The sequence below is a fragment of the Myxocyprinus asiaticus genome, chromosome 39 (genome assembly GCF_019703515.2).
Source record: "Myxocyprinus asiaticus isolate MX2 ecotype Aquarium Trade chromosome 39, UBuf_Myxa_2, whole genome shotgun sequence".
In the NCBI taxonomy this organism is placed as follows: domain Eukaryota; kingdom Metazoa; phylum Chordata; class Actinopteri; order Cypriniformes; family Catostomidae; genus Myxocyprinus; species Myxocyprinus asiaticus.
This window is the reverse complement of record NC_059382.1, coordinates 28,123,336-28,139,632: the sequence shown is the minus strand read 5'-3', so window position 1 is coordinate 28,139,632 and position 16,297 is coordinate 28,123,336. Positions and strand designations below refer to the sequence as shown.

Here is a 16,297-nt window from a genome sequence, read left to right as displayed (position 1 = left end):
TAATATCCGTCCTAAATGATGACCTGCCAGATCTTATGCTTGCAAGTGCTGAGTAGCTATCAGATGCAATGACGGTGTTATTTATTTCCTTCTGCTCTATCCACTGCAGGGCCAATAATATTGCCAATAGCTCTGTGGCATATACTGACAAATGGTCAGTTACCCGTTTCTTAATATAAGACTCACTCATTGGGATGTATACTGCTGCACCTGCACACCCTGAATCAGGATTTTTGGAGCCATCTGTGAATAAAAACATTGATTCTGAAAAATGCTTTTCAAAATAATTCTGGACCATATACCATACTGGAAGTTGTTTAGATTTGTCCTTCAATTCCTGCTGTACATTGAGATCAACAACTGGCAAGGGGAATAACCAGATAGGAATGGAAGAAATTGAGACTGTGTGGCTGTACTGTAATTGGTGTAACCCTAGGTTTCCTGCCTTCGCATCACCTATCCACCCAAAACTGGAAAAAATTTGTCTCATTATGTTCCCAGCAGTCTTTTAAAACACTTTTGACAGGATGTGTATCACATTGTCCCTGGAGATTAACCCAGAATGCCAGCATTAACTTCACTCTTCTGATTCTTAAAGGCATTTCTCCCATTTCCACCTGCATCGCTGATACTGGAGATATTTTGAATGATCTACTACAGGTTCTCAGGACCTCAGCTTGTAACACATCTAATTTCTTGAGGTTTGACTCTGCTGCTGACATGTAAGCTACACATCCATAATCAATAATAATAATAATAATAATAAACTTTATTTTATATAGTGCCTTTAAAGAGGCCTCTCAAGGCACTTTACATAGAAAGGAAAAATAAAAATAAAATATAAAAATACAGAGATTAATACAAATGGATAAAACATGCATCTCAAAACAACTAATGATAAAACACAGTAAATAAAGTGATAGTATTAAATTAATTGAATGCAATAGTATCAATTAAAAGCCTCCCAGAAAAAATAAATATTAAGATATGATTTAAATTCACTAAAAGACTGAACTTCTCTAAGTTCTAAGGGTAGAGAGTTCCATAGTTTCGGAGCATAAGAAGAGAAGGCCCTGTCACCCATACAGCGTAAACGAGTCTGAGGAACAGTTAAAAAAACAGATTTAGAGGAGTGGAGATGGCGCTCTTCTAAATCAAAGACAGACCTCATGAGTGCCCAGTATATATTTTGCAGAGATGCTCTACTTGCTCCCCATTCCTGTCCTGACAAACAATGAAGTATGTTGATGAACTTTTTCCAGATGAATTTTCCATGTGAGCTTTTCATCAACCCATTGTCTCTGATTGGCCAGATACAAGGTCTAAGTTATTTTTTTTATTCTTCTTCTTTTTTTCTTTTTTTCCCCAATAGATTTAAGTAATACTTTTTTGTTTTACTTCTTCACTGTCATCATTTGTTCATTTTCCTCAGACCGCTGGTGCAGGGGAATTTCCGAAACATAGGATAGCAGTGTAAGAGTCCTTAATATTCATGAGAAAAGCAACACCAGATTGGAAGAAAGCTTAACCCTACACTCACGGTGCGTTCACTACATGTTGGAATTACACGTTGTAAACTCTGAATTCTATGAAAGCTCCGACTTGACAGTCGTGACGTCATGTGAAAAGAACCAATATGGCAGCGGCCTCAACCGTTGAATGCAGTGAACATATTTCTGTTTAATACGCTATTTTATTATGCCATTGATGCCTGGAGCATTTATTTTTGTTCAGAAACATTTTTCAAAGGCATATAGAGGTGAATTAATGAAGTGATAAATATTTGACTGTTCTCTACAACAAAGCCGTTTTAGCGTTCTATGTGTTGCCATAGAAATGAATAATTTACGAGGTCTGAGGACGTGAATGGCTCCGAGTTCCCATCTCATAATAATGCTGCGTTCCATTCTAATCTGATGTGGGATATATTCCTACTTGATATCTACGATCTCCAGCCATATGCATTCCAGTGCAAGATCGGAAGATGACGTTTAAAGAAACAAAACTGCAACGATCCCATTAGATTAGCAGGTGTTTGACTGTCACCAGAGATGTCTCCAGGCAACCCAATTCAGAAACAATATGCAACGATAGCATGCCTTGTGCTACAGGTGTATGATTATCAAAAGAGAGTATAATTTACCGTGTTTTGAACACCTGCTACTCTGCTAACATTTGTTAAACACGCTTTAATAATATGTAATGTAGGAACTATGACTCATTTATCGATATCATTTAATACAAGTGAATGTTTATCACTTATTTTGTACATCTTCCTGGGTGCTGACATGTTTGTGTGACGTCTCACACACCTGCATCTCGGTGAAATCGGAGTTTAAAAATTTCTGCACGACTTTCCAAGTTAGAATTACGACTTCAAGTGGCATTCCATTGCACTTTTCCCAGTAGGAAATTGGAAAATCCGACGTTCCGAGATGAATGGAATGCAGCATAATAGACGTTTTTCACACTCTGGAAGTAAACGTTTGCAGTGTAAACTTCATCAGCAGTGAATGGGAAACCACAGCAAATATTATTTTCACTTACCCATTTGCTCCTAGAGCAAAAGAAAAATTCCACTATTGCATTTGAATTACTTTCCAGAAGAAGAAAAAAATAGAGAGTGGTAGATTAAGACAGTAAAATGGGAGAAGATGCCAAATTTACTGTCACTCTCTCAGCAGCTGTAATAGAAACCCCTTGCAGCTGTGGTAATTCGTTTTTTTAAACTAATTCCAGGGTAATAGAACACAAAGCATAATGTTATAAACTTACACTCAATATTTAAAAAATGTATAATATAAAAAATTGCGAGACTTATGCTGCTATATATGGCGGAAACGCGTCATCACAGTCTGTGAAAAAGGTCTAATCCGACATGACGTAATCAAATATAACCTCTCTAGAGATCAAAGATGCCCTTCTTGGAATGAAAAAAGGGAAAGCACTGGGTATAGATGGGATGACCGTAGAATTTTATTTACATTATTGGGAACAGATTGAAAATCCTCTTTATAATATGTATAATGAATGTATTAATAGTGGTGAAATGACTACTACTATGAAATAGGGTATCATTTCATTAATTGCTAAACCAGATAAAGATCCACATCTGATAGAAAATTGGAGACCGATCTCTCTTCTAACAATTGATTATAAACTAATTACTTTAGTATTTGCTGATGGATTGTTTAGTATTTGCTGAGAATGTAGAAGATGGTGCTATCATTTTCTTTTTGGATTTTTACCAAGCTTTCGACATGATTGAACATGAATTCTTGTTTAAAACTATAATGCTTTTTGGATTTGGGAATAATTTTTTAAAAAGTGGTTAAAATGTTTTACACTGATATTAATAGTTCTGTGATACTTAATACTTCCACCTCTAAAAGGTTCATTAATCGTGGAGTACGTCAAGGTTGTCCAATTTCCCCTTTTTTATTTTTGTTGGTAGTCTAATTATTATCCATTGGTATTGTTAATAATGATAAAATTCAAGGTCTCAGAATTTTTGGTAAAGAACTCAAGATATCCCAATTGGCAGATGACACAACTTTATTTCTAAAAAACGTATCTTTTATTCTCAGTGCTATTTCCTTTATTAATGTTTTCTCAACGGCTTCGGGTTTAACTTTAAATGTATCAAAATGTGAAATCCTCCCTTTACACAGATTAAATGATAAAGTTATTATGAACATTCCAATGAAACCCTCTGTCTAATACTTAGGAATTATTGTAACAAAAGATGTTCTAGAAAGACAAAACTTAAATTTTTCCTCTATATTAAAAAAGACAAAAACATTATTAAATTGTTGGTTACAACGTGATCTTTCAGTTTATGGTTGTGTCTTATTATCAAAAGCAGAAGGCTTATCTCGATTTGTTTATCCCTCTTTATCATTATATGTTAAAGATTCTAACTGTAAAGATATTAATAACTTGTTCTACTCTTTTATTTGGAAAAACAAATCCCAAAGACTTAAGAAAAGGGTACTTACTAATAAGAAAGCTGAAGGGGGTCTGGAGATGCTTTATTTTGACAATGTAAATAAGACTTTTAAGACCAGTTGACTTAAAAGATGTCTGATCACCCCTAATTCCCTTTGGAACCACATCCCACATAGCCTCTTTAATCAAATAGGTGGCTTAAAATTTCTGTTAACATGTGACTATAATATTTAAAAATCCCTCTCAAATTATCCAAATTTCACCAGCAAGCTCTTCTCGCTTGGAAAATTTGCTACTCTCACAATTTCTCTCCTCACACCTCCTTCATTTGGAATAATTCTAATATAACTGTTGCAAATAAATCTTTATTTTTAAGAAATTGGTTTAACAGAGACATTAATCATATTATGAAAATGTTTGACAATTATGGGAATCTTTTAACTTATGAACAATTCATGCTTAATCCCAGTTTCCCTGTACATTTTAAGGAATTTAATTTAGTCATTAAAGCTATTCCTCTAACCCTTATTCAGCTTGTCAAACGTCATATTTGCTATAGCTCTCCAACAGTGACAAAACCAAAACTAATATTAGACAGTGTTGAACTAACTGAGAAAAAATGCAATAACAAACATATTTGTCATATTCTTCAAAAACAAAATAAATAAAAATTTTCCTAGAGGAATTTTTTTTTTTTTTTGGAGTTCTATAATTGATAATACTAGCTGGAAGAGTGCTTGGTTAATCCCCTTTAAATATTGTACTAATAATTAAGTACACTTCAAAATTTTGCATACCATCAACCCTATTAAATATTTAATTTCAAGATATACTGATATTGATGATTTATGTTGCTTTTGTAAAAGTGAGAAAGAGTTGTTGACTCATTTGTTTTTTGATTGTAAATTTGTCAACAGATTTTGTGTTGAACTGGCAGAATTTATCTTTAAGTTAGTGAAAGCTGACTACTGTTTTACATTAAAGGATGTGATTTTGTTCTATGAAAACAAAAGTAACAAAGACTTCATTGTTAACCTTTTTATTTTAATGGCAACATTTTATAAACATAAGCAAAAATTTATAAAATCATCCCCTATGATAAAGGTGTTTTCTTTTGAATTTGACTGCTATGTGTCTTCAATAAGACTGTTAAAAAACAAAAAGTCCAAAGCCTGTATAAAATATTATGACAGAATTTTCAATTCCCCTGTTACACTGTAATATCAATATAGGTATAACATATTAATGTGCTATGCTATGTTTAAAATAAAATAATAAATCCGACATGACGTGAACGCCCTTAAACGTTTCACCGGCCAATCAGGTAGCGCGTTCCGAATGCTCACGTGAAAACTGTAACTTTTCTCACCGCTGGTCAGGATGGACTAATCACAGATTAAATACTAATTTAAAAAATGTAGAGAAATTTATGAAGCGGATTTCCCTCATTTACGACAGAAACAAAACTGTGAATTTTTTGGATTTAAAAGATTATATTTTGTTGTGTACAAATATCTCCTATTAGACAAAAACTGCCCCGAGATTTGAATACAGCTCAAGGGAAGATTCGGCTTTCTGAGCCGCGTTGCGCCCCCTTGAGGAAGAAAACTTTAAGTCCCATAAGCAACAGTTGTAAGCTCGTAGCAGCCATTCAGTGGATCACTATTTGGCACCGTTCTGTATGTGTGAGTACTCGCCTATCTGTATCGAGAAGGAAAACGGGAGAGGGCTTCGGTGGAAATTGCAAGTAACGTGGTGGCTTATTCTTCAAATTCTCGCTGTTTTTTCCACCTCCTGGCTCCAGCGACAGCTCCAACGCTCTGATGGAGGGGGAAAGGTCCGGCGGGGTGGCGGGCGGAACAAATCAAAGCCCTGCAGGAAGCGGAGCGGGGCGCAATCCGAACGGCCCGAAGGCTGTGCTAGGTCCCGCTTCCACCGCAGCAGCAGCAGCCGCCGCCGCCGCGTCCGGGGCGATGGCTGGATCCTCCCTGACACGGGAAACGCAGGACGGCGAAGCGGGCCTCTCGCTGCCCGGGATCTTACACTTTATCCAGTATGAATGGAGTCGCTTCCAGGCCGAGAAATACCGTTGGGAAGCCGAACGAGACGAGCTGAGGGTAAGCAGGGTTTCCTTTAATCTCCATTGTTTTGGTCTCTTCCAGACGAATTCCTTAGGGAAAAGAGCACGTTTAAAGATAAGACTTAAGAGAAGTCACGATCTCACGATTGCCTGGTATTAGTGCTCAGAATGTAACCTTTGAAAACAAGCAGCTGCCCATCATGATCGCAAAAATTATATTGCACACCATAATACATGCTTAAAGGCAATCAGGAACACATTCCCAACTCAAGTGTCTGTAGATTTATTACTTGGACGGGAATAGTGATTTTAGCCACCCATGGATGCATATACACACGCACTACTTGTATTTATTGGGTTTACATTGGGGTTTGATATCCTGTCATTCACACTGAAATTATTTTCTATTATTCTCGGCATTACAGCGTATTATTGCATCTTTCTCATCCCTAGCATTAAATACTGGACAAAAGAATCACAATAAAGGCATTCCAGGATCAGCGAAGTCTCAATAATAATTCTAAAAGTCTGGGCGACGTTTATTGCAAATTTCAAATTTAAATTTCAAACGAACGTTCTAATTATTGACATTGTGGCGTCACGTGACCCGTTGACCACTACTGTGATTGAGTTCTGCGTTTGTAATCTGTATAGCTTCTGTCAAAAGTCATGCAATGACGTCCTGCAGGAGTATTCAAGCAAGTGTTTTTTTCCCCAACCACTAAAGGAGCCAATGTGTGTGTGTGTGTGTTTGTTTATTTTATTTTTTTAATCATATTTTGGTCCCCAAGGCTCCCTTTAGTACTTCCACAATAGCAGATGTCAAGCAGTTTCATCATTTAGTGCTATTACTTGGATTTATTGCATTGCAATACACCGTGGCACCAATATTTGGAGAACTGAGCCAAGGGTAAAAATGTATGAATGTCATTGCATTGCAAAATATCAATCTAAGTGGCATTTATTTTAAAGAAAGTTAGCACAAGCACTCTTTTCAAACAACATGTCATACAAATAAGTTTGTTAGGTTTTAAATGATTAATAATATAAAATGTTCACAATTAAAATGAGTATTGGGACTTTTTCTGGTTGTCAAACATTAGTGGAACACGTTCGGAGTTAATGTGCTGAACTACACCTGTGGTTACTTTGCATGGACACCTGTGTTAACTTGAGGGGTACTGCCTTATAAATCTACATAAAATGAACTTGAGACCAGTTGGTTAGAAGTAACCACAAAAGTAGCTCAGGAAAGTGATGGAAGTTCTGAGAAAAGCATCATTTGTTTGCAGATGCCCCTTGGTTTGATTGTTTTGTTATCTAATGCAGTGAAATTCGTACATTAAAGAAATGGTTCACCCAAGAATGAAAATTCTCTTCTGTAGGTCCAAAAAGCGCATAAAAGTAATCAATACAACCTGAGTGGTTTAATTAATGTCGTCTGAAGCGATATGATAGGTGTATGAGAGAACCAGATCAATATTTAGAACCTTTTTTTAACCATTAATCTTAGCTTTCGGACAGATCTTTTATGCGCGTCCACAAGAGGGTCGAGTTCAAGGGGCCTCTCTCGTCCCGCAAGTGTGTTGGCATGTTCACGTGAGGACGTAATCTAACGCCTTTCTGTAGGTTGAGGCATCAAGGTTAAGCACATGTACACACCATTTTTGAAAAAGAAACTGATACAAATCTATAGCAAAATCAACGATACTTCTGTACAGCTTTCCTTCTCTGTTGTAAACAGCACTGCGTTTTCGTATTTTTCGTGCACGCATCAGTTCTCGTGTACATGCTAACATGCTTGCGTGACGTGAGAGGCCGTGTGAACCTGACCCTCTTGTAGACGCGCATAGGAGATCTGGCAGGAAGCGAAGGTTAACAGTTACAAAAAGTTTTAAATATTGATCTGTTTCTCTCATACACCTATTGTATCGCTTCATAAGACATTAATTAAAGCACTCGGGTCATACGGATTACTTTTGTGCTGCCTTTTATGTGCTTTTTGGAGCTTAAAAGTTTTTGTCACCATTCACTTGCATTGTATTGACCTACAGAGCTGAGATATTTTTTTATTTTAGGAATTATTGTTTGTGTTCTGCAGTTGAGCGAAAGTCGCACATCTGTGACGGCACGAGATTGAAGAGGTCCTTGAGAGAATTTTTCATTTTTGGGTGAACTCTTCCTTTAAGGTTGATTTAAATGTCCATGAGTGATGCATACGTTTTCATCCATGTAAAACCTGGACACATAAAATCTATTAAGATAGCTTGTACACGCTTCAAGAACATATTAGAAAGGGGAGAACATTTTTCTGACCCAGAATTAGAGATTAGCCCGTTATACATTTGCTTAGACCATCTTTTTGAGTCTGGAGTTCACTGGCCCAGTTAGCAGGAAATCTTGGCCTTGGAAAAGCTTTGCAATTAAGTGACCCCATTCAAACAGCGCCTGTGGATTACATAAGAAGTTGCCAGTGTGTTCTATAAAAGGATAGGCCCTATGGCTCTCATGAACAACTTGTGTCTGTTCTTATGCCAGGCCCCTTCTGGACGTGCCCGTAGTTATGTGCACAGGCTTCAGGGACCAACTGCTTTGTTTTCTATGTAACACACACACACACACACACACATTTTTTTATTTGGCCTATAAAAAGGATGGTAAGGGACAGTTGTAGTGACAGCAGCTCGCCTACTCCGTTTTCCCTGCTGTGGAACGTCCATGATGTTTTTATGTGGAGCACCTGTGCCATTGTGTTTCTCTTGTGACAGGCAGGACAGGATTGCATGGGTATGGCATCCTCTAAAGTGCAGTTGGTTTACAGAGGAAAATAGTTTGCTAGGAAAGGCCTGATCTTTATGTTGGTCTTCTAATGTGATTTAATGAGCTGCACAAGATAATTAACCCTAATGTTGTCATTACTGGAAAAATGAAGTTGTCTTAATTAAACATTACTTGAAATGTCTAGTTTTGGACTCAACTCATATCTATGTTCATTGAACTGATTTATCTGAAAAATCTATAGACTTAAGATTTTAATTGTTAATAACTAACGATTGAGCACAAAATTGAAGAAATGGGGAATACCCATAATCCCTTGCACTTGCATTAATTATGTTTCCTTGGTTAAAGGGAAATTATGGGGGCATTTATATAGTTATTAAGAATTCAAAGAGGTTTTTAGCTCTTTTGTAGTATTATTTATGTTGTTTTGTTGCAAATAGTTGTTTTGTGTGATGTCACCATAAGAGTGATCTCCGTCCCTCATGCCATCCCAGATGTGCTTAACTTTCTTCTGCAGAACACAAATGTAGATTTTTAGAAGAATATTTCAGCTCTTTTGGTCCATGCAATGCAAGTGAATGGGTGCCAAAATTCGGATGCTCCAAAAAGCAAATAAAGGCATCATAAAAGTAATCCACACAACTGCAGTGGTTAAATCCATATCTTCGAAGTGATATTATAGGTGTGGATGAGAAACAGAACAAAATTATTATTATTTTTTTGCTAGACATTCTTCTCCCAGCCCAGAAGGGGGTGATATGCATGAAGAATTTGAATCAAAAACACAAGAAGAAGAATGTGAAAGTTAAAGTAGAGATTGACTGAGCAGGGAGGTGAATTTAAAGTAAAAAATAACTTAAATATTGATCTGTTTCTCACCCACACCTGTAATATCACTTCAGAACACATTAATTTAAACACTGGAGTCTTATGAATTACTTTTATGCTGACTGTGTGATTTTTGGAGCTTCAAAATTTTGGCACGCACTCACTTGCAATATATGGACTTGGGCTGGGCAATATATAATTTTTTCTTTTAGCGATAATTGCCTTAAAAAATATCGCGATATCCGATTACGTCGTCAACCCACCTGCAAATTTATTTGCTTCATTGATTTTGCTTTAAAAATGTAATTCATTTATTGAAACACAAAAAACTTAAACAAAAGACATTTCTAAATTCAAAATGCACTTTAAACAAAACGAAAAAAGCAATAAAATCTTATTTAACCACCTCCCCAAATCCAAACATTTACCGTCTCCAATGGATCCATTTGCCGTCACGCAAGCATCCATCAACACAGATGGAAAATTACTAATAGCCTACAGATTAAGAACTAAAGACAATTATAACTGTAAAGACAATGATAATCAAAATAATAATTTCCCTTGCGCTCCCAAAATAATGCTGCTAAATGTGTGTTCTTGTCGAATTTGTGTTTGAATTGCGTTTTGGTAATACAGTTATTGCTTCCAAAAGAAAAGAAAATGATACTAAATTTTAGGTTCAAGGTGAACATGTCTTGTATTACTTTGATTTATTCACTTTCGTCTTTGTTTCTTTAATACAAAGATATGTATTACTGAACCTGCAGAGTTGTGTTCACAATGCATTCTAACTGCATGGAAATAAAATGTACTAAAGCACCTCCTGAGATGATCAGAGATCATTTGCAGCATTCTCACAGATGACATTATTCTTGCAAACAGTTTTCAGATGAATGAAACAGAGAAAAAAAGAGTGAAAACTCTTTACATGCGCCTGTTCCACGAGACAGGCTTGTGCTTCATGCCTCTGAACAAACAGCGAATCAGACACAAGCAGTAGCTATGTTTCCATCCAAGTTGTGAATTTAATTTATGCGAAAGATCTGAATATCTCAAAAACAGTGTGCGGATAAAGCCGCGTTTCCATCCCTTGCATTCAAAAGAACAAAATTGTCACTTCTGGGGAAATTGTAGCGACTGTGTGACTCTATTATTAATAAAATACTTGCGGAAATGACTGGAAATGACAGCACAAGTTTGTGTTTAACTTATTTGCTCTGCAAACTCTATGTAGGCTTTGGATTTTTAGGACAACAGTATTTCAGAATGACCAGGGCAACATTTCAGTTGCGATGATTGGTCTGCTGGTTCATCCAGTTATGAATGAATTATTCATGCACATTATTTTTTTGATGTGCATCTTGTATTCCTGTTAAATTCAATAGGAGTTTATTTGGTAAATGTGTTTCCGTCATAGTTTATGCGCATTTCTTCTTATCGAATAAAAAATGTATCCTAAATGTAAAAGCGTGCGTATATGATTTCAATGCACATTTTGGAGATTTTATTCGCATCTTGGTGTTTCCATCAAGCAGATTTTATGTGATATCCTAAAATGCGCATAAAAAAAGCATTGATGGAAACGCAGCTATTGACAGCTTTTCTCCCCAATTTGGCATGCCCAATTCCCAATGTGCTCTACTAAGGCCTCGTGGTGGCGTAGTGACTTGCCTCAGGTGGCGGAGGATGAATCTCGGTTGCCTCTGCGTCTGAGATGTCAATCCACGCATCTTATCACGTGGCTTGTTGAGCGCGTTACCGTGGAGACCTAGCGCGTGTGGAGGCTCCCGCTATTCTCCGAGGCATCCACACACAACTCACCACGCGCCCCACTGAATGCGAGAACCACATTATAGCGACCACCAGGAGGTTGACTCAACTTGACTCTACCCACCCTAGCAACCGGGCCAGTTGGTTGCTTAGGAAGCCTGACTGGAGTCACTCAGTACGCCCTGGATTCGAACTTGCAACTCCAGGTGTGGTAGTCAGTGTCTTTTCTTGCTAAGCTACCCAGGCCCCCCACATTTGTCTATTCTTAAAAATGTAATAATGTGTGTTTCTTCAAGCGTATGTCATGTGTCACTCCAAGATGTCTTGCAGCAGGTTGTCTGCCTGTTGCGGGTAGAGGAACAAAATACCCGTGCATGAAATACATTTGGACGAGGAGCTCGCGAACTGGATTCAGCCTCGTTGCATTTGGCGGGTGCTAGTTTCACACCCTGGCCACTGTTTAATATATTTAGTGACTTCCCAGATCCATGGTTTTGCCATTTCCCGATATTGTCGATCATGTTCGGGATCTTTATAAGACATCGTCGATATCTGATTACATTGTCCTGATGCTCAGCCCTAGTATTTTTCTAAAAATCTTAATTTGAGTTCAGTGGAAGAAAGAAAGTTATACACATCTAGGATGGCATGAGGGTGAGTAAATGATGAGAGAATTTTCATTTTTGGGTGAACTATCCCTTTAAGTCTGCTTGCATCCATTTACCTTAACTTAAACAGTTAAGTTCATTTTACATGAACACAAAGTTAAGTGAACATAATTACACAAGTTTCGGAGACGCCATTACTCAATTCAGTTGAGGGAACGAGTTTACTCAATCAGTCGATTAAAATTAACGTATTAGTAGACTTGCCACAATATCATAATTTTCACACCGGTGCGGTGTTATCATTCAAAACGACTAACACTGGTTTTACTGCTGGTTGGACGTTAAGTGGTACTATGGGGTAATTTTCGTTAAGCAATAGCCTACACAATAACGCAACGCAGCTTGATTTCAAACTTTGAACTTTATTTTTTATTTATTTTAACTAAAAATTCAAATGAAACTGAAAAGCTGAAGTGCAATTAAAATGTTTGGTGTTCAACTTTTTGAAAGATGGCTTTTCAACAGCTGTGAAGGGCAACATCTCTTTGGCACCCAACCAATTTCATCTGTGCATTCTCTACATCATGGGCTACCAGTCGGGTATTTCATTGTCTGGGCAAATACAATACGTATTGTGGATTGTTGCGGGTTTAATGTTGGTGTTTTATTACCTTTCATCCCAGGACCCAGTTTAGCTGCTTTGGAAGGGTAATGACTTTGAATGTGTGAATAAATTCATTTTGTTCCCTCCTATGGCTGGGCGATATGCAAGAAATATTTTCACAATATTTTTATTCGAAAAAATATATATATATCACAATATCCAATTACATCGTCACCCCACGGCTGAGGGATCGGTGAATATTCTTGCTTTAGTGATTTTGCATTGAAAATTAAATTCATTTATTTAAAAAGTGAAATTGCACTTCAAACGAAATGAAAAAGCTATTAAAATAATGAAGTGGTCCAAAATTTTTTAATAAAATTAAAAAATAACCACCTTTCTGTTTACCGTCACACAAGTATCCATCTATGACAACAGGTGGACAATTACTAATAAAAATTAAGATCTATTAACAATTCTAAATGTAAACGTAATAATTATAATGATGATAATCACTGAAATATAAGTCATGGTTCGAGGTGAACATATTTTTGTATTATTTTATGATTTAATCACAGATGTATAGGCTATATATAAAGTGACCCTGCTGACTTGTGCTCATAACGATCTGCTCTGTGGAAATAAAGCGAACTGAACTCAAAGCACCTCCTGAGCTGAGATGTTCGAGGTCATTTACAGCATTCTTATAGATGATACTATTCTTGCAAAACATTTTCAGAAGATTGAAACAAAGAAAGAGTGAGAACCCTTTAAATACATGTGTTCCACGAGACTGCACGCCTCCGTACAAACAGCGCGTCATACATGCGCATAGATGTCTTTTCTGTCATCTGTTCTTATAAATATAATAAAATGTGTTTCTTCAAGCACGTGTCTGTGTGTCTAACAGCATTTCTTGTGTCATTCCGAATCCGAGACGTCTTGCAGTTACCCACCATGCACATTATATTCGCTACCTGCAATTAAACGTCTTCTGTCAGTGCGCGTACTTTGCTGCCTGTGTAATTTGATACGTTGGTAAAGAACACCTGGCTTTCAATGCGTTATTTAGGTTCATTTATCATGGGTCATATGGGTTTGGAACAACATAAGGGTGAGTAAATTATTACATAATTTACCTTTTTGAATGAGCTATTTCTTTTAACGCTGTTCTGCTAGAAGGTCCCTGACACACAAACTAAGTAGTAGAATAGTTCGCCGCCTCGAGTTATGCGCAGTGATAAACAGTAGCTCAACAGGTGTTTAGCTGTATACTATATTATTAAGGCTCTTGCATCATTTTATAGTTAGATGCTGCTCTGCCACATTCAGAAAAGGAAATATCATTCATGTGTGTTGTAATTTTTACGTGAGAGAGCCACACTGTCAAACAACAGGTAGTCTCACTATGTCAACTTCTTAAGTCAGTATAGACATACAGCCTGTCATCCTGTTCTGGTGCTTTTAAAAGCATCTCATTGGTAAATCTTAGAATTAAGGACAAAAACAGACCAGTAGTGAAATAAAAACTTAATTTCAAATTTTAAGATGGAGAAGTTCACAGAGGACATACTCTTAAAAATGGTTTGTCCCAGAAACAGTCTGCTGTTCTACTTGTTAAAGTGAGTCTCAAAGGAGTGTTAAAGGAGAGAGAGTGAGTTTGTATCTGCCCTTGAACTGTTTTCACCCGTAGGAAGTCACAAGAATATTAATGTGTCAGTGTGGTAGTACCGACCCCTTCCTAAACCTAAAACACCCATTTTGACTCTGAACTTACTCCACTGGTTGTATCTGTGACAACCCGAAGCACCTTTTTTTTTTTTCCTCAAATGAGCTTCTAAAAAGACTACATTTTGCATTTTCTTTTGATTTATTAAAAACCTGTTAATGCTCATTGACCTCACCCATGAGTTTGACTTTACTTTGCTTAAATTAGTTCACATTTACCATATAGTGTGCTGTTCAAAATTGTTCATAATGTTGACAAATTATACATCTTTATAATCAACATTATTAACTCTTTTTTGACTAGACTATATAGTATATGTGAACTAATTTTAAGCAAAGTGACATCAGTTCGGAGGGGAGGGGGGGGTGGTCACATCAACAGGTTAATACTCATCAGTGTTTCCCCTAGGATTTTTAACAGCAGCGATGCTGTTGTGTTTTCCTACAATCAGAGAGCATTACATGAGCACAGATTTTACACTGATGGAAAACTGATAGATTGGTCCATAATTATGAAAATGCACCATAGTTCTTCCATAACATCCTTAGTTTTAACAATGATATTTGTAATAGTTCATGGTAACCATAGGTAAAACCATGCATGGCTCCTCACTACCATGGTCAGTAACTATGGTTTCTATATAAAGAACTATGGCATTTTTGTAATGAGAAAACAGCAGTCAAAATACATTTACAAAGTTTTACTGCCACAACTACCATAGGTAATATAGTACAGTTAGTGTAACTGCAGTAAATCCATGATACATTTTTGTAAGTGTTGTGATTTGAGAATTGAAAAGCCTTCGAATTAATGTTTTCTCCTGTTTTCTTTGCCAGTGCTGTTTAGAATGTTGGGGCTGTTTGTTTTAAACTAGTTTCATCACCAAGACATAAGAGTTTTGCAACAGACAATTCTGTGCCGCATTCAAACGGGTTTCGCGATCCCCGCCGCACATCTCACTGGTTCACAAGTGCATTTAAAATAGTCTGTGCGGTTGAGACCAGTCCGTGAATTACTGCACCTGCTCTGCCCTCGTGCTGATTAATCCTTTTTGATAATTGACCCGTTTAGCGCTGTTTCATTACGCTTTTGAAGTGAGCAAAATGCGCTCCAAAACATACAGATGACAGGGGAAGGCTCATTTATTTTCACGAGGAAAGCACTAACTGATTGTTCAGTGAAGCGTTGCGATCCCCTGCCATCCTACGTTTGAGAAATGAGCTCGCAGGCCACTTGAAATGAAGCGAGTTTGAAGTGAGTGTGTTTAGCCCTTACAAAAATGTTAAACTTGCCGCAAATTCACCTCAGATAATTTTCACATGCAAATGAGCTTTGCGGCATACTTGCGGCAAATTGTCCATTGTTGCCAAAGGTTTGCCGGAGGTTCACAACTACCGGTTAAGAGCTGCAAACTTCTGGCAAACATTTGTGGCGAATCATAAGCTCATGTGCATGCAAATTTGCAAGTTTGCAGCTAGTTTAGATATTTTGTGGTGGGGTCTCTTGCACAGTGTAGAAAGCACACAGCTGACTGGGGCTGGCAAGCGTTATGTTGCATCAAGAATATTAAATGAACATGTGAAATCCCAACAGCGGCGCTCATAATTCAGCAGTGGCGCAGCGCCGCTGCAAAATGCATATAGGTTATCTGTAGAGTAACCAATTGAAACGTGAAACCATTACAGGATAAAAAAATATTATTTGATAATAACTCTTATTATATTAGAATACAGAACAATTTAATAATAAAATGTGTAATATTATTGTGGATTAAAGTGCTTTTATAAAATTATAAGCTTCATGTTTTTGTGTTTAAACCCTCCAAAAATTGGCTCCATTCACTTCCATTGTAAGTGCCTCTCTGTAACCTGATTTTTTTTGCTTTTTTTAAGGAAAAGGAGGGATGAGTCAAAATCAATTTTTCTGGTAATCAACATTATGCCACAAAT

The 16,297-nt window shown here is 37.0% G+C and overlaps 1 protein-coding gene across 2 annotated transcripts in view; it reads left to right on the top strand.

Moving 5' to 3' along the window:
* Positions 1-5,615: 5,615 nt before the first annotated feature.
* LOC127429546 (striatin-4-like) overlaps positions 5,616-16,297 on the top strand; it is a 45,396-nt gene continuing 34,714 nt past the window's right edge. For both annotated transcript variants that reach the window (XR_007895305.1, XM_051678658.1), the window contains exon 1: positions 5,616-6,065. Coding sequence is in view for 1 of the 2 variants with exons in the window: in XM_051678658.1 (XP_051534618.1) it covers positions 5,772-6,065 (294 nt within the window). In the remaining variant the exon portion in view is untranslated. The remainder of the gene's footprint in view (positions 6,066-16,297) is intronic.